The 19,537-nt window shown below is 48.5% G+C and overlaps 1 protein-coding gene and 1 long non-coding RNA gene across 7 annotated transcripts in view; one reads left to right on the forward strand and one right to left on the reverse strand.

Annotated features, from left to right (window-relative positions):
• Positions 1 to 19,537, reverse strand: part of LOC308465176 — a 154,796-nt gene that overhangs the window by 71,963 nt on the left and 63,296 nt on the right. The window lies entirely within an intron of this gene.
• Positions 1 to 19,537, forward strand: part of GATAD2B (GATA zinc finger domain containing 2B) — a 65,454-nt gene that overhangs the window by 31,713 nt on the left and 14,204 nt on the right. For 3 of the 6 annotated variants that reach the window (XM_080984656.1, XM_080984657.1, XM_080984654.1), the window contains 4 exons: positions 8,967 to 9,296; positions 16,769 to 16,901; positions 17,518 to 17,649; positions 18,387 to 18,518. In XM_080984656.1, coding sequence (XP_080840782.1) covers positions 8,968 to 9,296; positions 16,769 to 16,901; positions 17,518 to 17,649; positions 18,387 to 18,518 — 726 coding nt within the window. In that variant the 5' untranslated portion in view covers position 8,967. Of the gene's footprint in view, positions 1 to 8,966; positions 9,297 to 14,758; positions 14,956 to 16,768; positions 16,902 to 17,517; positions 17,650 to 18,386; positions 18,519 to 19,537 lie in introns of those variants that run through there. The other 3 variants (XM_080984655.1, XM_080984658.1, XM_080984659.1) reach the window with 3 other exon arrangements.

The following is a 19,537-nucleotide window of genomic DNA, read 5'->3' on the forward strand; positions in this document are numbered from 1 at the left end:
ACTTTTTCACTTCTCCCTCCTCCTTCCCCCCCGCTCTTCATCTCCATTGCTTTCTTGGTACCTTCACTGCTCCTGTTTGCCTGCTGCGCTCCCCAAGGGTTTTACAAGCCCTCATGGCGCTTCCTGGGGAACTGATTTGGGGAAGGGGAGGGCACAGATTCTGCCTCTGTGGGATTTTAAAACCAGCACCTCCTGCAGACGAAGGACCTGCTGGATCAGGCCAGCAGCCCATCTAGTCCAGCATCCTGTTCTCACAGTGGCCAACCAGCATCCCTAATGGGAAGCGTGAAAGCAGGACTTGGAGCGCAAGAGCACTCTCCCCACTTGCGGCTTCCAACAGCTGGTATCGAACAGCAGTACTGCCTCTGACCATGGAGGCAAAGCATGGCCATCATCGCTAGTAGCCATTAATAGCCTTCTCCTCTGTGAATGCGTCAGTTTTTCTTTTAAAACCATCCAAGTTGGTGGCCATCACTGCCTCCTGTGGGACCGAAGTCATAGATAAACTCTGCACTCCACGAAGAAACACTTTTCCCTGTCCTGAATCTTCCAGCGTTCAGCTTAATTTAATATCCATGAGTTCTAGTGTGGCGAGAGAGGGAGGAGAAAAGCTTTCCCCTGTCCGTTTTCTCCATTCTGTGCATAGTTTTATAAACTCATATCAATCCTATCTAATATGTGGTGGTTTACCTATTCATTTTTCCCTAACCGTGTTTGCAATAGTTTTCTAGTCTTCATGTTGTCCCAAAGCATGAAAATTAGTGCAAGGTTGTGGTGATGGTGTTTCCCACCTGGGAACCATGGCTTTCCTTGGAATCTTTTCAGGGTTACACTGTGCAGAGATAGATAATGCTTAAGGCAAGAATGGGGGAACCCAGACCTGTGGGGGATGCAGGCCTGGGGTCCAGTTGTGATCCTCTGACCTCTCTCAGAGCTTTCCGTAGCCCCTGCGTCGTGCCCCTCCTTGAATGTTTTTCCCTATCTGGGATGACTCCTTGGATTCTGATTATGCCTCTTGCTTTCCTTGATGAAAGATAAGGGGGGGTGTAGAAATTAGCCTACGGTACAAAGTTAAAATTTTCATTCATTGCTCCACCGATTTTGTCCTCTGGACACGGCCACCAATGGCACTTGGCCCCTGGAAGGTTGCCCAGGCAGGATTGTGGCCCTCATTGAAGAAGGTCGCCCAGCCCTGGCTTAGAGAATATCTTTCTCTCTTGAGATATACCAGGGAGTCTGTGCTGCACATTCCAACACTGTCCAAAGCAGGGTCGCTGAGCATGTGAGGCAGGGCCTTCTCAGTTGTGGCTCCCAGACTTCAGTATAGCCGCACTCAGGAGGCCTGTTGAACAGTGTTTGGAATTCGCCAGGCACATTTTGCACCTGACTATCGGCCACTTGCGACCAAGTGAAGATGCCCGGGTGCCAGGATGGCGCCTGACATCTCTGGAGGTACATGCCTGGGGATCCTTGGATCTTGACTGTTTTCACACACTAGCAACACATCCTGTAGAATTCTATCCATTATATTTTATCTGCACAATCAGAATGACTTTCAGGAAACAAAAAGGTGTATTGAAAAATACAACACTTGAGCCATCTGACCCAAAATTGGCAACTAGGCATTTCATTTTGGTGACAGTAACCCTGGTTTAGGGATGTGGGTGGTGCTGTGGGTTAAACCACAGAGCCAGAGTTCTGTGGTTGGTGGTTCGAATCCCCACGACGGGGTGAGCTCCCATTGCTCAGTCCCAGCTCCTGCCAACCTAGCAGTTCGAAAGCACATCAAAGTGCAAGTAGATAAATAGGTACCGCTTCGGCGGGAAGCTAAACAGCATTTCTGTGCGCTGCTCTGGTTCGCCAGAAGCGGCTTAGTCATGCTGGCCACATGACCCAGAAGCTGTACACCGGCTCCCTCGGCCAGTAAAATGAGATGAGCGCCACAACCCCAGAGTCGTCCACGACTAGACCTAACGGTCAGGGGTCCCTGTATCTTTTTAACCCTGGTTTAAGGAGGCGTTTGGTGCCTAGCTTATATATCTGAGTTTCTAACACTGCTGTTGAACCTCTCGCCTCTCAGCCTTTTGTAGGCTTCTGCAGCCCACCTTGTTTAGATGGGCCTTGGGTTTGGATAAAAACCACCAGGGTGGTTTTCATTTGATTCAGTTTATCTTTTGTTATCAAACTCTCCCCCCCCCCTTTGTTATTCTGTTGTTTTTCCTAAATCTCACCATGAGAACATGGGGAACTTTCTTATGCGCAGCGAAACCTTAGCTCAGTTATGTCTATGCTGGCTTCCCAACCCTCCCTGCATGCAGGTCCCAAGCTCAATCCCTGGCATTTCCAGAAGGGACCAGGAGAGACTCTGTGCCTGACAGCCTGGGGAATTTCCTCCAGTCAGTGTGGACAATGCTGTACTAGATGGACCAGTGTTCTTAGTCAGTAGAACACAGCTTCCTGTGTTCCTATGTGGCAGGTATAGGACCTGCGACCTTTGCCTGGCAAAGCACTTTGAGCTACAGCCCCACAGACTCCTGTCTGAAACCTCAGAGAGCCACTGCTAGTCAGTGTATAGATGATACTTATCTGAATGGACCAATGGTTTAACTTGTTATGTCAGGGATGTGGAGAATGTGGCCCTCCAGGTGTTTCCAAATTCCCACCATCCCCAACCATTGGGCCATGCTGCCAGGGGCTGATCGGAGTTATAGTCTAAAACATCTGGAGAGTACTAGGTTGCGGAAAGCATATTTAAAACAACAACTTACCAGCCGGTATAAGACATAATGATTGTGGCTGGGTGAACTGAGCTGAGGTCTTAATTGAGAGGAGGCGTCTGCTGTGCTTGCAAGAGGAAGAGGGGAGGTTGGGCAGGAGCCAGAGGGCAGGTTAAGTGGGGTTGTGCCACGTGGGGACTGGGACAAAGGGACGCTTGTGCCAAGGACAGCCAGGTCAGCCCTGAGGCCACAACGTTTGATGCAGAGCCTTCCAAACAATGGCTTGTGTTTGGACGTAATGCTCAACCGCAGATCAGCGCCATGGGAATGGGCCTTGGCAAGCACCCTCTCTCTTTGCTTCTGGTGCAGCCCCAGGGACCAGATCAGAAGCTCTCGCTTAACCACAGTTACTCATTCCACCCAAGCTGAGTCACTTTGGTAATCCAAACAGAGTGGCAAACAAACCAGGATTGTGAACCACAGGTTGAAGCTGGCTTCTTTCACTAAGCCAGCCTTCCCCAACATCATACCCTCCAGGGTTTCCCTCAGCATCCGGTTATAAGAGCAGGACTACATGGACCATTGGCTCTTCTTATGTCCTTGTGACGTTGTTGGACTCCCATCAGCCTCAGCCAGCATTGCCAGTGATCAGGGATGGTGGGAGTTGGGAGTGAAATTGGGGGAAAGTGTTCTAAACCATAGTTAAGACTAACCACAGTTTATGCTGGTTTGGGCATAGTGAATAACTATGGTTATTTGAAAACCAAAGCAAATAGTTCCTGTTTCCTCACAGCCTTGCCTGAGGAGTGGAAGGGAAGTTCTCAAGCTCTGAAGCTGATGCACAAAACTTCTTGCCCATGGTTTAGTGTTAGGTGCAAGCTCGGCCAATCAGGCGGCCAGGATAAAAACCAGTAGGGGCATGAGCCTTGAATGGCAGGAAGCCCCTGTGGCTTTCTTTAATCACTAGGCTCTCCTGTAGGCATTGAAGACCTGAGTGCTGACCTTACCAGGGATCAAACACATGTTTCAAGAAAGTGCATCTGTGGGTTCTTGGATACCTTCCTTGGCATCCCAAGGTCAGACAAAGCAAACAGTCACTTGCCAAGTTCTGGGTTTTTTTGGCGGGAGGAAGGGAGAGAGAAAAACCCTAGTTGTATCACTCCCAGTCCCTGCCAGAATTTTGTCCCTGGAGATCTTGGTCACATTGGGATTAAAGGAGAACATAGGTGTGCCCCTCGCCGCATGCTCCCTAACCCCAGATGATGCAGTCAGAACAAACTTTGGTTGCAATTAAAATAACTTTGCACAGCAGCGGGGTGTTTGTACTGAGGTTTCCGTAGTCCCCATTAAAGCAAGGGTTTTCTGTTGGGAACTGTTTGCATAACCATCTCCTCTGGAGTCTAGGAAGGGTCTTTTTCACAGGTATAGAAACTTACTGGGGGGGATATTTACCAACCTGCCAAATTATTTGGCTGAAGGCATCTTTGATAAACAGAAATGAAGGTCACTTAGGAACATAGGAAGCTGCTTTATACTGAGCAACTGTTGGTCCATCTAGCTTGTTATTGTCTATATCGATTGGCAGTGACTCTTCTGGGTTTCAGGTAGGATATTACCAGCCCTGCCAGGAGATTGAACCTCTCGGCCTTCTGCATGCAGAGCAGATGCTCTCTCCAGTGAGCTGTTGTGGGTCTCTGAAATAAAATAGTAAGATTTCACTCCTCACGGTTGTGAAGAAATGGATGGTTTTAAACCTGGGACCTTCCACACACAAAGCAGATGGTCTTCGGCCTTTCCCCAGACATTTACCCGGGAGCAACCTCAAGTTTGCAACAACTGAGATAAAGAACTCCCCTACATGAAAAGGTTGAAGCATTTGGGACATGCTAGCTTAGAGAATAGGCGAGTAAGAGATGACATGATAGAAGTTCGTAAAATTATGCATGGCATGGAGAGCGTGGGTAGAGCAAAGTTTTCCTCCCACTTTCGTAATCCTAAGAAACACGTGGGTGTCCAATAAAGCTGAATGTTGGAAGATTCAGGACAGATAGAAGAAAGCCCTTCCTCATACAACGCATAGTTAAACTACGCCCGCAGGAGAAAGTGATGGCCACCAACTTGGATGATTTTAAAAGAGGATTGGAGAAATCAGTGGAGAATAGGCTTTCAGTGGTTAATGGCCACAGTTGCTGTGCTCGGCTTCCGCTGTAAAAGGCTGATTAAACTTGCTGGAAACCACAGGAAAGAAGAGGGTTCTTATGCCCAGGTCCTGCTTGCATCTGGTTGGACTCTGCAAAAACAGTGCATTGGACTAGTTGGGCCATTGGCCTGATCCAGCAGCCAGGCTCCTCTTATGTTCCTAAGACTACAGACTTAATTTGTCATTTAAATTGAGCGTGAGCCCTCTTGGACTCAGTGAGAATTGCTTCTGAGCACATTTAGGATTGATCCAGCAGCACATTTGCAAGCTTTGAAATGTGTAATACAGTAGCTGAGGTACAATTCTACTCTGTGATGCTGAATTTTAGCTTGTGGGGCTGGTGTTAAGTACCCACATGACAGTTTTGTGAGGCTATTTTTGTTAAAGGTATTGTTTCATTCTAACTCAGAGTGGTGGTTTTTTTTATAAAAAAAACAACTTTTTTGTTAAGCTTCTTTTTCTTTTTTAAAGAAGGCTTCTGTGTTGGAATTTTTTTGTCAAAAAGGCAACCTTATCAAAATGGAATCAATGAATTGGTTAGACAAGGAGGTGATTAATCAGCAGTGGAATGATTTAATCACCTGACAAGGACTGGTTTCTGAGACATACACTTAAGTGTGTGTGTGTGTGTGTGTGTGTGCGCGCACACACACACACACAGACACACACAGAGAGAGTCTGCAATGCACATCTTCCCTCTAAACATGTCCCTGCATGCCTGACTGTCTTCTGGCTCCGGGCTTGTCCTCCAAAATGCGTTCCCAGCCAAGCCTGCTCCGGAGGTGGAGGTTTGCCTTCAGGGCTGTGATAAAAAGTTGTCTGAGGACAGATGAAAGCATGCCAACGTATTGTTTATTGAGCCGGTTTTGCTGCTCATGAAGATTTGTACCCCACTTTTCTCACAGAGGCTCGGCGGCAGCTTTTGATGTGTCCTGGCGCTACCAGTCTGCTTACTGGACCAGGAACAAAGTTCTTCCGTTAATTCACAGAACCCTAAACAACAAACACTGAGTGCCTTAAGGACAACCTTCTGATAGTGGTCACTTATGGTGGTCCTCCATTATATTGCGGTTCCCTGGTTTATACCAGGGACTGAGACTTTAGTGTCATAGCTTTTAGCGTCCGTCTCTCATAACACTAGAGCGGATGGCACATCCTGAATGATGCAAGATTCGGGGCAGATAAAATACCTTCTTCACGCACTGCATCACGGGAGGCAGTAATGGCCATAAACTTTGGCTTTAAAAGAGAATTGGACAAATAAACGGAAGAGAAGGCTTTCGCCAGCTACTAGCCATGACAGCTATGTTCTCCCTCCACCGTCAGAGGCAGTAGGCCTCTGAAGACCAGTTGCTGGAAGCCACAAAAGGGGAGAGTTGTCCTGCTTTATGGTTTCGCACAGGCATCTGGTCGGCCACTGTGAGAACAGGATGTTGGACTGTATGGGGCACTGGCCTGGTTCAGCAGGACTCTAATTATGTTCTTGGGTTCTTATTAATCTCTTACTGCAACAGAGCTGGGTAGTCTTTGGTCTGGTTGCACTGAATCATCCATGGAGCCCCCGAGAGCAAAGGATGGCAGCCACAAAGTGGGAAATCCTGCTATCCTCTGCCGAGGCTCAGTGTATTGTTTTTATTTCTCCCACCCTTCCCCAGCCCCTCTTGATCTTGCTAGGCTCCCAGCTCCCATCATCATCCCTGACATCTGGCCATGTTGACTGTTGCTGGGACTAACAGGAGTTGTGAGTTCAGCAGCATCCAGAGGGTACCATATTAAGCAAGACTCTGATCAAGAATGAGGATGTCCTGAGCTTCAGCAGAAGACTGCATAGAGTTTTCTGAGCCCATTCAGCAACATCAAATCCTTTGGAATCTATTTTTTGTTTGCATGTTATGTAATGCGCTTGTAAATGATTGTCAAGTGAGAAACCTTCACTATAGAACAGAAAGACGTGTGAAAAGTATACACTGAATCCCATCAACATCGGGAGCAAAAACGGGGAAGGGAGATGAGATAGAAAAACGGAGGGACAGGCACACTGCTCAGTTCTGGAGCATAGGATTTGTGTGGAGGAAGCCAAATTCATCTTCTGGCATCTCCATTGAAACAGGCATTTCTGGAAAAGACCTCCAAACCCAAGACCACTGGCAGCTCCCACCAATCAGAGGAGACGGTCTGATTCCCAAGTGGCTTCATATGTTCTGATTAGGGATGTAAGAACGAGGGTGATTTCTGTTTCCACCTGCCTTCATCACATTCAGCATTGTTTCCATTCCACTGCAGTTCGGTTTCTGCCAAATACTATGTTACTCATCTTGCTGTGCACTGTTTAGCATACTTATTTAAGTAATTTATGGATTTAATGTCGTTAAGGACTTGTTTCCACACCTTTCTTATAAATGCTAGGGAAACACAGTTTGAATGGTGAGGAACTGCTCATTTATATATACTTTGTGGGCTGAAAATGGTGAATACATGTTGGTGTTTGATGGATTTAATTTCTATTCTGGGCATGGGACGACTAAGCAGGCACCAGCAATTTCTGTTTCCATTTTCGATGGACTTCTCTGACATCTCTAGTTCTGATACACTCATTATGAGTCTGCTACACTCCTGTCCTCGAAATCCTGTCTCAAATGTCACTGTAAAAGCAAGCTGCTTTTTAAAGCTACTCGTTTATCCACATCATATACTGCCACGCACAAAGCAATAAATGTCCGAACTCCCATTCCAGCCCAAGAGGAACCCAACAATTCTCTATAAAGGAAATCAGATAGTGTATCAGGACTAGCGTTCTTCTCAAAAGCTTCCCAGCCACATGTAGCACCTTGGCTCCTCTGTGGCAAACAAGTGGTTGCTTCCAGCAGAAGCTTCACTCATTTAGACTGCTGAGTGCCTAAAAATATGTGGCCAAGCGATATAGTGAGAGATTTTTGTGGATTAGTGTCTTCTAAGGACTTGCAAGCGAGGCTGTCAAATGTCAGTACATGTCCGAAGAATGTATTTTACTTTTTCTGAGGGGAGGGGGGAGAGGCCATTAGGGATGAGGGACAAATTCTGTTTGGTTCGCATTTAAAGGTGAAAGTACCTAAATTGCGCTTTCTGAAACAATAAGTGAATCTAAACAGCTGTCCTGCAAAATTCACACCTCGCTGAATTTTGCAACACAATTCTCTGGGCAAGTGGGGTCAAGTGTGCATAAAAATACATCTGTCAGTGAAAATAATATACAGGCATGCATATTAGGGGACGTTGCTTTGCAAACGTGTGTATTAGGCAAAGTTGCATCCAAAACTGTGTATCCTGGGAGCAGCTCACACTAGAATTCTGATCAGTTTTCGTGAAGGCAAATCACAAACCAATGTGAAAATAACTGACCTAAGGATTAGAAATGAAAGAAACTTGAAAACTGCTAGATTCCTTGAAACTCCTCTCTCTTTATTCATTCATTTTCCTACATTTATATCCTGCCTTTCCTCCAGTCTTGGAACCCAAGGCAGCTAGCATGTGGTTCTCAGGAGGTATCCCATCCAGGCACAGACCAGACCCAGACCTGATTTGCTTCTGCAAAGCGGAAACCGTGTGCCTTCAAACCATACCCATGCAAATGGCATTTTGCATGGTGGCCCATCAGATGCCTCTGGGAAGCCAGCAAGCAGGATATGGAGGAAGGCCTCTAGGGTTTGGTTTGGTATTGTTCCCAGCAATGAGTATTGAGAGGTTGACTTCTTCTGCACTTTCGGGGGGGGGGGTGTCCGTTTTTAGCCATTGTGGCCAATAGCTACTGATTGAACTCTCCTTTTCTGTAAATTTTCCTAGGACAGGGCTCAGAAACCTATTGCTCTCTAGTTGTTCTTGGGCTCCAACACTCACACCCATCCCCAAATAGCATGGCCAATAGTGAGGACTGAAGGGAGCCGTAGTCCAACAACATCTGGAGGGCCCCATGTTCCCCATTCCTGGCTTTGGAGGTGTGATACTGAGTGTCACATCCTTGCCATCCTTGTTTCCCCCCTGACCATATCCTCTACTCTCCCTTACCATGGCAGGATGGACCGTATGACAGAGGACGCACTGCGCCTGAATCTCTTGAAGCGGAGCCTGGACCAAGCCGACGAGCGGGATGACGTCCTGGCCAAGAGGCTGAAGATGGAAGGGCATGAGGCCATGGAGCGCCTCAAGATGCTGGCGCTGCTCAAGAGGAAGGACCTGGCGGGCATCGAGGTGCCCCATGAGCTGCCCGTCAAGCAGGACGGCCTAAAGGTCTATGAGGAGAAGCTGAATGGGAACATGAGGCCCCACACGGACAGCCGGTCTTCGGGGAGGCCGGGGAAGGAAAACATCAATGAGGAGCCAGTGGACATGAGCGCAAAGAGAAGGTAGGGAGCCCTTTTGTGTTTGTGTGTTTATCTTCCTATATACATAAATATGTAAGGCTGTCATCATGCAGCCCCAGTGGAGGATTTGTAGTGCCTTATCCTGGGTTTCCATGAAGAAAAACCAAAGAGACCAAGAAAATTGAGTTTTGTGGTTGCATGGGGTAGGAAAGGGAAGCACTAGGGAGTTAATGTGGGGGGAACGGCAGGGGGTCTTGGTTGGTGAGTGGAGCGAGCCAGTGCATGAATGAATGAATGAATGAATGAATGAATGAACGAATATCTATTCCACCTTTCATTCTACAGTCATAGGGCTCTGTACTAAAGATAAAATAAAAGCTTCAGTACACTGAGTGGGGTGTAGCGGTCAGACAGTGTCGGACTAGGACCCGGGAGAAACCAGGGTTCAGACCCTCCACTCAGCCATGAAGCGCACTGGGGTGACATTGGGCCAATTGATATCTTTCAGCCGAACCTGCTTTGCATGGTTCTTGTGAGGACAAAACGAGGAGGGAGAAACCCGCATATGCCACGTTGAGCTCCTTGTGGAGGGGAGAGAGCAGTACAAATGTAATAATGAGCAAATAATGGAAATGACAGCAGCGTTTAAAAAAAAGCAGCACCCTAAAATGACACTACAGTTGGGGGATAAATTCATCAAATCCATCCAAACCATCCTACCCTCTTCCTCCAAATGCTTGGCAAAAGAGGTATCCCTTTGCGTGTCATCTAAAGAGAACAAAGCAGCAAGACATAACCTGGTGTGGAGGGAGTTTAATATTTGTCATTAAGAAGGATAGGAGCACCCTTGGCTCAAGGATCTATTTATCTCCCCTTTTTGTTCTTGTCAATACTGTGCAACTATGTGGAATGTCTTAAGACTGTGAACATTATATGTCTGAAACTTTGGCAAGCCACTGCCAGCCTGTGTAGACAGCACTGAGCTCAATGGACGAAAGGTCTGACCTGCCTGATGTGGCAGATTCCCATGTTCCTAACTAGATGAGATTTTTTAATGATGCAAATCTAACTCATCACTTTAGAATAGCCACACTTACAATAATTGCGGTCTGCTTATTTAATTTATTTGCTTTGGGTGCCCCTTCCTAGGCCTTTCCTTTTCCCAAAGGCAATGAGGGGAGTTGTTGCCAATCACATTCTGTTCAGTTATTTTCTTCTTCAGAGGAACACAGTAATTGACAAAGCAGATGTGTTAATGGATCTGGGTCAGGCTTATTAATTTCAGTGGGGCTACTCTGAGTAGAACTTATTTGTATAAGACCCAAGGGGCTTCCTCCAGAGCCAGTATTTTGACACCCATCCTTTGTCAATTTCACTTGATTCCAATATGCTATGAAATGTCTCTCAAGTTGTGGTTTTTATATAATTCGTTTCATGTGGTGTTCTCTTACACAGACACGTGTGCGTGTGTGCGCATGCACATATCTCCAGCCCTACCGTTATTTATTTATTTATTTATTTATTTAATTTAGTAAATGTCTATACCACCCTTCATCTGAAGATGACAGGGCAGTTTGCAATATAAAAACACAAAAATGCATAGCATAATAACGAACGAAAACAGTTAAAAAGGACATGGAACAGGCTGTCTCAGGCTGGGCAACAGCAGTGAGGTCCTGGGAGGGGACAGAGTCATGCCTCCTGTGTGGGCCACACACTGCACCCCTGACCTGACGCGGTGCCCTCAGATGGAAGCTGCCCTTGGTCCATCTAGCACAATATTGCCTCCACTGACTGGCAGTGGCTCTCTGGGGTTTCAAGCAGGGGGCATTCCCGGCCCTACCTGGAGATGCTGGGAATTGAACGCACAACCTTCTGCACAAAAAGCTGGTGCTCTGTCACCGAGCTGCAGCTCTCCCCTTCACCCCCCAGCCATATCCTGGCTTAGTTCAGTCATGCTGCCAGTAATAGAGGAAGAGGCATTCCAGTCGGTTTCTCCGTGTGAAAGGGGGACATTGCCACCTTGTCTACTGCCTCAGGCGGCAAAAGGTCCTGGGCTGGTCTGGCATCAGCACCCCTATGCTAGTTCTTCTTTAGCAAAATCTCAGCTGCTCTGGTATTTTGCTGGAAGGGTTTGCTTGAGTTGATTGCTTTGTTTTGAATGCTGTGCTCAGTGGGCATTGCATAAAAGCATGGGCCCTTGCTTGCTGGATCAGGCCAGTGGCCCCTCTAGTCCAGTATCCTGTTCTCACACTGGCCAACCAAACTGCAAACGGTTGTTCTCCCAGGATGCTGCACCCATAGTCTCTTCGCCCCCAGTGCGTGGGGACCTCATTACATCCTTCAATCTGCCCGCCCGCCCCTGCCTTTATCACTGGTCCAGGGGGAGGGAACAGGTGTCAACCAGCCCCAAGGTTTGACTGACATGGGCTCCATCTCAAGATGTGAAATCCTGACTCACTCGCGCAGCTCAGAGGCGCAGTGCCAGCCGTGGGAGGGAGCAAAGCGTCTCTAAGGCAGGAAGCGCCACGGGTGCCACTCTGTTTGGCGGGTGGCAATGCTGATGGCGGCAGCCCAGGCTGCCTGCCTGCCATCTGCTCTTCCGCCCCTGCCCGCCGGTCATCATCATCCTCTTGTTCCCTTTACACTCGAACAGAAGGATCTTCTGGGGAGCTCGGGGTGCGGGGCTTGGTTAGCAGAAGGCTGTTTCCGACTGCTCAAAGAAGACCCCCTAAGAACATCAGAAAAGCCTACAGCCTAGAGGAGGCAGAGCATAGCCATTATGGATGGTAGCCTCTTTCCTCCTTGAATTTGTCGAATCCTCTTTTAAAGCCATCCACCCATAACCCCTCCCATCAGGCAAGAGGAGGAGGCAGGCGGAATTGGAAGAGCTGGACAGATCAGACCCAGGGGGACTGATCCGCCGCAGAGGATCTTGCTCAGTTGTGTTTCGGTGTTAATCGGGGGTTAGTGGGGTAGTTTGTATTTTCCACCCTAGGTAAAATAATGCCTGTAGCAACACTTCTGCATACACAACCTTTCCCCAAGACCCCAAAGAAGTGGGGAGAGAAGCTCTGCAGTCTCTTTACACTAGGGGCGTGGAAATCTGTGCACCTCTAGAGGGTGTTAGATTCTGGCCGACGACAGCTAGCATGGGCAGTGGTTAGGGCTGATGGAAGTTAAGAAGCAGGAGGACAGGTGTTGCATTGATAAAGAACATAAGAAGAGCCCTGCTGGATCAGGCCAGTGGCCCATCTAGTCCAGTGCCCTGTTCTTGCAGTGGCCAGCCAGATCCCCATGGGAAACCCCCAGGCAGGACCCCGAGCACGAGAGCCCTCAGCCCTCCTGCATTTTCCAGGAACTGGGATTCAGAAGCCCTGCGGCCTCTGACCGTGGAGGCAGAGCACAGCCATTGTGGGTAGTAGCCATTGATAGCTTTCTCTTTCGTGAATTTGTCCAATCCTCTTTTAAAGCCGTCTTGGTTGGCGGCCACCACTGTCTTCTGTGAGGGCAAGTTCATAGCTCAGCTGTGCACCATGTGAAGAAGTTGTAGTGGAGGGTTGCTTTTTGAACTCAACGATATGGTGCCCTCCAGGTCTGCCTGGAGTCCCATCATCCATGGTAACCCCTTGGCTCATGCTGACTGCTGGGGCTGATGGGAATTAGGAGTCCAGCATGCTCCAGAGAGCCACAGTTCTCCCACCCCCTTGCAAATCCGTTGCTTTCTGTGAAAGGCTGAGGGTTACAGAGCAGGTCGGGATCTGTGTGAACCTATGGGTTCTGAAAATAGCCTTTTCAGGCACTCAGTCTCCCTTCAGAGTGGCATTTTCCCTCGCTTCAGATTGATTAAAGTTTAGTGTGCTTGACGCTTTGTTCCACCCGCCCCCCTCCTGAAGTGTGACATAAAGCCATCTGTGCTGGGGGAGAGCTGTGCAACGTTGGCCACACCAGTCCCACTTTCCTGTAGAGAGAGGGAGGGAAAAATCTTAAGATCCCTGTCAAAGGAAGAAATAATTGCAAGGAGTTGATCCTCCCCGCCCCCTCGGGAAAAAAGCTTCAACAAAAAAATGATGACTGAAAGGCTAAGGACCCGATTACAGTTTTCATAAACCACAAAGTGATTTCATGGCATGAAGTGAGTAGGCAAAGCTTATGATACGGATTGCGATTGAAGCAGGCTAGATCCTACTCAGAGTAAGACCGTTGATGGATTCTAGTTCATTATGGCCGTGATTTTGATGGGTCTAGTCTAGAGTAGGATTTAGCTGGATGCAATCCGTTATACCGAAACATAATCCGTCTCATTGCTCGTGGAGCTTCAGTGTGCTTGAAGTTAATGTGTCCGTCTTCTGACTGTACGGAGCTCTGTGTGTGCACTGGTGTCGTCCTCCAGTTTCATACCTGAGGCACAGTGTATGCTAATGCCTTGAAGCCGAGGCCTGTTGCTCTTGTCAGGATCCTAAGAAGTGCAGCTCTCATCTAGAGGCTTACAAGAGCCCCTCGGGCTTCCATCCCTCATTGTGTCAGAGAAAAGTTTGAAAAGCATGGAGGGCATCATTTGGGCCTCATGGTGGCAGAGGTTTTGAAAATGTATGGCCCCTATATCAGTTGGTAGAATATTGCACTGGGTTCCTTATAACATGGAATTCCACCTTTTCAGAATTCCCTCTTTTGTGGGAGCATGCGCCTTGTCCTCTTGGGAATGCTTCAAATGTGTAAAAACAGAAAAGTTGTGGCTTTCGAGGCTTAGTACAAAGGGAATATGTGGCCGTGTGCACATTACCCTTTACTCCTCGTCCACTGCTCTCCCACTGCTGGTTTCTGAAGCCGAGCACACATGACACAAGCCACATGCCATATGTATCCTGTACTCTCTTGAGAAATCCTGCTGTTTGGTGTGCTTTCCCTCAAACCTGCTTCCATCCGATTTGAAAAAGTAACTCACCGTTAAGCTTGTGAGGTGTGTCCATTTGAGACAGCCATTGAGCATGCTCAGATGACAGCTTCACTTAATAGGAGTTTTGGGAGGAGTTGCAGGCCTAGGGAAACAAATCAGATAATGCTCTTCAAGTGAAGGCACCCCTGCCAGCTGCGTATGACAGTGTTAAAATGTGACTTGAAATGGGGGGGGGGGCAGGGAGAGAATGATCTCCCTGTGTTTCGGTATGCTAATGTGTACATCACCTGTGTGTCTGATGCTTAGTGCATGGGGGGATATGCGTGTTCACGAGCACGCTCTGCCCAGCCCTCCCTCTCTCCTTTAGCCCCATTCCTAGTTGTTCTGCTCCTCCCTTTCAACTGTTCCTCTCTAGTATTTGAGGCACACACACCCTCCCAGCCTTAATTTTACAAAAGCCCTAGTCGTGTGCACAAAATAAACTGTGCCAATAGCATAAATTTACACACAATGCCCATTGGTCAGCCAAAGTCAAGGGCAGAGACAATTTTCCTGTTACAATGCTGATTTTGGGAGGGGGGTTAATTGCCAACAAAAAAAGCCCTGTGTGATGTCATAAAGCATGGCAGCAGCGCTTGGTTACCGCTGGATGACATCGCCCCGTCTCCGAGTGACAGGAAGTGGCGGCCGCTGCTGGTTGCCCAGCGATTCCACTTCCAGGTCACCGTTTGACCCAGACCCTGCTTACAAATCTCTTCCTGAAAGGGAGAATCTTTCCAAGGTTGCGATGAGTATGGAGTTCAGGTATATCCTCTTTCCTTGTGAAAACTCTGGGGCTTCTCTTATATGTCCCATTTTCTTTATTTTGCAGTTTCTCTAGTTTAATATTTCTTGCCACACGCCCTTTCTGGCTTTTCATGGAGCATTCCCCTTAGAATCAGTCTTCCTCATTGCTCCCTGCCCCCATTTTGGTTCTGCAGCTCCTTCACAGGAACCAGAAATATTCATGGTGCCTGGCTTGTTCATCTCCTAGAAAATCTAATTCCCTGCTTGAACCAAATTAATTGGCCAACTACATGTTAATTGAGGATTAGAGGTTGACCTCCTGTCAGTTAATTGGTGGGGTTAACAAGCAAACACCCCTGAATTCAGGACACACTGGCTTATCTCCCTCTTGTTTTAATATAAAGCAGAATCTTGTTTTAATATAAAGCAGAATCTTGAAAATGTGACTTTTTATTCCTGTTTGAATAAGAGTAGCAGCTAATTTTCCTTCTTTCCTGGTGGAAGGAGCCTGGCTTGCAAACAAATCCACAAGCGTCACTCTCCTACTCAGCTAGGCTAGCAAAATGTGGAGTGACAGAAAGGAGCCATTTTTGGTCACACACACGCACACACACCTCTGATTGCCTGAAGGCGACACTAACTCGCCACAGGTGACTAGCTTAAATGACAGTTTGCAAGGCTGGTTTTCTTTCAGGGCAGTGAAATAATGGGCAGCCAAAAACCAATGGAGCTCAGCTGGCAATAGGTTGGCTGCCTGATCCAGCCTTAGGGCTCTTCTCGTGTTATTCATGGCTAAGGAAGGGGTTTCAGTCTTTTCTCCTGATTTGCTAGCTTTCTACATGCAACGCAGGCTTCTGTGTTTTCTTATTGAACGCTGTGGCACTCACATGGGGCCTGCAGTCTGGAAGTGTACCAGCCCAATATGCCTCTGAATCACAGGTGGGGAAGGTGGCCGTCGAACTAGGGTCCTTATGGCAAGCTTCCCACCATGGCATCTGCTTGGTCACTGTGAGAGTGGGACACTGGCCAAGATGGGCCCTTTTGGCCTGATCCCAGCAGCAGGGGTCTTATTAACATTCTTAGAACCTGTTGTGATTCTGCACAATGTGCACAGGAAAGCTCTTGGCGTCAGAGAGTGTGTGGTGCCTCTGACGTATCCACTGAGAGCATCTCAAGGCTAGGAAGGATCCCTGTCACGGGGCCACATTCATTGCACACACAACCAGCATACCCATGTTGCTTTCTCGCTGTCAGATGTTTTCAAATTCAGCCTTCTTGATCAGACCTTCAGTCCACCCACCGATGCAATCGATTATCCCAGTAAGGATTGCAGCAGAGAAATGTAAGGAAATAGACATGGAAGAGAAGGCTATAGAGCCAACGATCTGTCCTTGGTAGAGATGAGCCCCAGTGTTTGCTGTCTCCATGGCTTTCTGCATCAGGGTTGGACAGCCTCGGGCAAAAGGTGACCCTCAGGACTCTTCCCCAGGCACACACCTCTCCCTGTGCATTGCCCTTCTCTGGGCCTTGCTTCACTCTCTTTGAGTGTTTTTGCCCAGCTGGAATGTCTCTTGAACTCAGAAAAATTAAAACAGGGATGGAGAACTTGTGAGGCCTTCCAGGCATTGTCAGACTCCCAACTCCCATCAGCCCCAGCTGATGTTCGGCGTTAATAACGTCTGAAGAGCCAAAGGGTCCCCTTCCTGCGTTACATACTGTGGGTCTCACACACACACACACACACAGAGAGAGAGAGAGAGAGAGAGAGAGAGAGAGATGTGCAGCTCAGCATCTTTCTCATAATTCCCCATCCTTTTCTTTTTTAATTCAGCAGTGACCAGGACAGGGGACGGCTCACCCCCTCGCCAGACATCATTGTCCTTTCTGATAATGAGGCCTCCAGTCCCCGTTCCAGTTCCCGCATGGAAGAGAGGCTCAAGGCTGCCAATCTGGAAATGTTCAAGGTAAGTGGCTCCTCAGGCCAAGGGACTGAGCACATCCTTAAGCTGCGAAAGAGTGTGTGCAAGCTCTCAGGCCACACAGAATGCTTCTTCAGGTGGCTGTTTGTTTCTCGTTTTGAAGCTACCACAGCCAAGTGTCTTCACAGGCCACATTCATACAACAGGTTTAAAGTGCTGTGACACCACTTTAAAATGGCTCCCCCGGCGCAAGAAGTCTGGGAGCTGTAGTTTGTTGAGGGTCAGTTTGAGCTGAGAGTCATTAGCAGGCCTCTTGTTCCCCATAACAAGAGCTACAATTCCCAGTTTCCTGAGAAGAGGGATTAATTGTTAAACCCCTCTGAGAATTGTAGCTGCATAATTCCTGGCAGGACAGGGGATGTGTCCATTCTCCAAATGGACTGCAAATCCCATCATCCCTGACCATTGGCCATGCTGCCCAGGTCTGATGAGAGCTGGAGTCCCATCATCCCTAGCTGTGGTGACCATGGTGGCCACAGCCGAAGAGTGGTGCTTCCAGACCAAGCAGTCCTGCTTGATGGGTGTGGGCTGGCAGCCGAACTGCAAGTGTCTCTTAACCTTCCTTTCTCCTCCTCCTCCTCCTCCTCCTCCTCCACCACAGGGCAAAGGCATTGAGGAGAGGCAGCAGCTCATCAAGCAGCTGCGGGACGAGCTGCGGCTGGAGGAGGCCCGGCTGGTGCTGCTGAAGAAGCTACGGCAGAGCCAGCTGCAGAAGGAGAACGTGGTGCAAAAGGTAAGGCTTGGGTGGGGCCATTCTGGCAAATCGCAGGAGGGCACCCAGGCTTCCCACCAGGGCACAACACTGCGCCTTGGAAATGTCAGCTGCCACATAGGATCCGTCCATCACCCTTTACTCATTGGAGCAAGGAGACCGTGGGTGTGTGACGCTGATTTCCCTCTCTGTATACGGAGATTCTCAGAGGCATCACCCAGAAGTGGCCAGGGACCATGGGGGACTGGTAGGGCAGAAGGCAGGGAGCCCAACAGCAGGTGGCACCAGAGAGCCGGTGGCAAGCAGAGCCATCAGATTGTAGTTTTGTTCCCCATCCTCCTCCTCTCCCCCCTGCTGAGTTCTACAAAGGTAGAATGGAGATGGGGGGAGGGGACAGGACAACCAAGACTACCCCCTGGGCTTGTTGTGAGGCTGGGGGCTGGCTGAGATTGGGGAGGGGGACAGTGCCCCATTTGCCCAAGCAGACTAGTCTCCACTGGCATCGCCAGTCCCTGCAATGCATGCTCTCCCGCAGTTTCTGAGACCTGACTGACAGGGCAGACCAGGGCCCTATTAACTGGGCTGCCCCACCATTGCAAAGTGGGTGCACCTCCCCATTACTCCGGAAGTGTAAGTTTTATCTTTGCGTAAAGTGAACATTTCCTCCAACTTTGAGCCAACAAAACTCTGCTCCAGAGATGGAGAGCTTTAGTGCATCCCAATCACTCGAGTCTCCCTATTTTCTTTCTCTCCTCTAGACTCCGGTTGTCCAAAACGCAGCATCTATTGTCCAGCCATCTCCTGCCCATGTCGGACAGCAGGCTCTGTCCAAACTTCCCTCCCGGCCTGGAGCTCAAGGGGTTGAGCCCCAAAACCTCCGAACATTACAGGTAAGAGGCGGCCTGTCCCCTTCTGTGTCCCATTTCATGAGCACCTCATTTCTGGAGCCATGGCTGTGTAGCTGTTGTGATGGGAGACGAGATACTCCTAAGCGTTAACAGTCAGAGCAGAGTTAAGGTGTTCACTTTTCTATATACTAAAGCGGTTTGCTTAGCTGCCTGGTGTCGCCATAATCAGCCGCACGTAATTAGCTCGTCCCAAAACTATTAATTCTGTATAATAACCAGCTTTGTTAATTTGACTGTTGTCCAAGTGGGAAAATCCACACATCTTCTCCCCTTTCTGTGCATTTTTGAAGACAAAATGCTGTTGCCCCGATCACACTTGTGTTGTGCAGCCAAAGAACTTTTTATTCCAGTCAGTTTTGATTTAAAAAGAGTCACAGTTAGAGGTAGTAATGCTTCTGAATAGCCACTGCTGCAAGCCACAGGAGAGAAGAGCTGTCTTGTGCTCAAGTCCTGCTTACCAATTTCTCTCCAGGGGAAAAGAATGCTGTACTTGATGGGCCATTGGCCTGATCCAGCAAGCTCTTCTTACGTCTGAGTATCTTAGTGGCATGATACAGAACCACACAGGTCCCTTTGGTTCATATCTCTCTTGGTTGAGCTGCAGGACATGGAACCTCGAGGCCATGTGCTTATTTCAGGCCCTGTTGAATGTTTTCTGTGCCATACCTATACTGTACATGCCTGGGATGTGGACCTGGCTGTAAATGGAGGCGGTGCCTCATTTGTTCCTGCCTCTTTTCTCATCTACCTTGCCATAGAGCAGCAAAGCGGATTTTTCTGTTTAGCGCAGGGGCAACAAACCTCCATCCCATGAGTCTGATTGGGCCTAGACATGCCCACCTGCCCTAGAGCATCTGGTATAAGGGAGGTAAAGGCCTTATATTTTTACCTCCCTTTCTGGATCGACTGCTCCCCTCGTAAAGCAGTTCCCAGGAAGCCTTTTGTCTGTGCTGTTCAAACCAGATCAAATCCTTTATTATGCATTCGCAGACCCACTAAGA

This window comes from Podarcis pityusensis (genome assembly GCF_964106645.2).
Source record: "Podarcis pityusensis genome assembly, chromosome: 16".
Lineage (NCBI taxonomy): Eukaryota > Metazoa > Chordata > Lepidosauria > Squamata > Lacertidae > Podarcis > Podarcis pityusensis.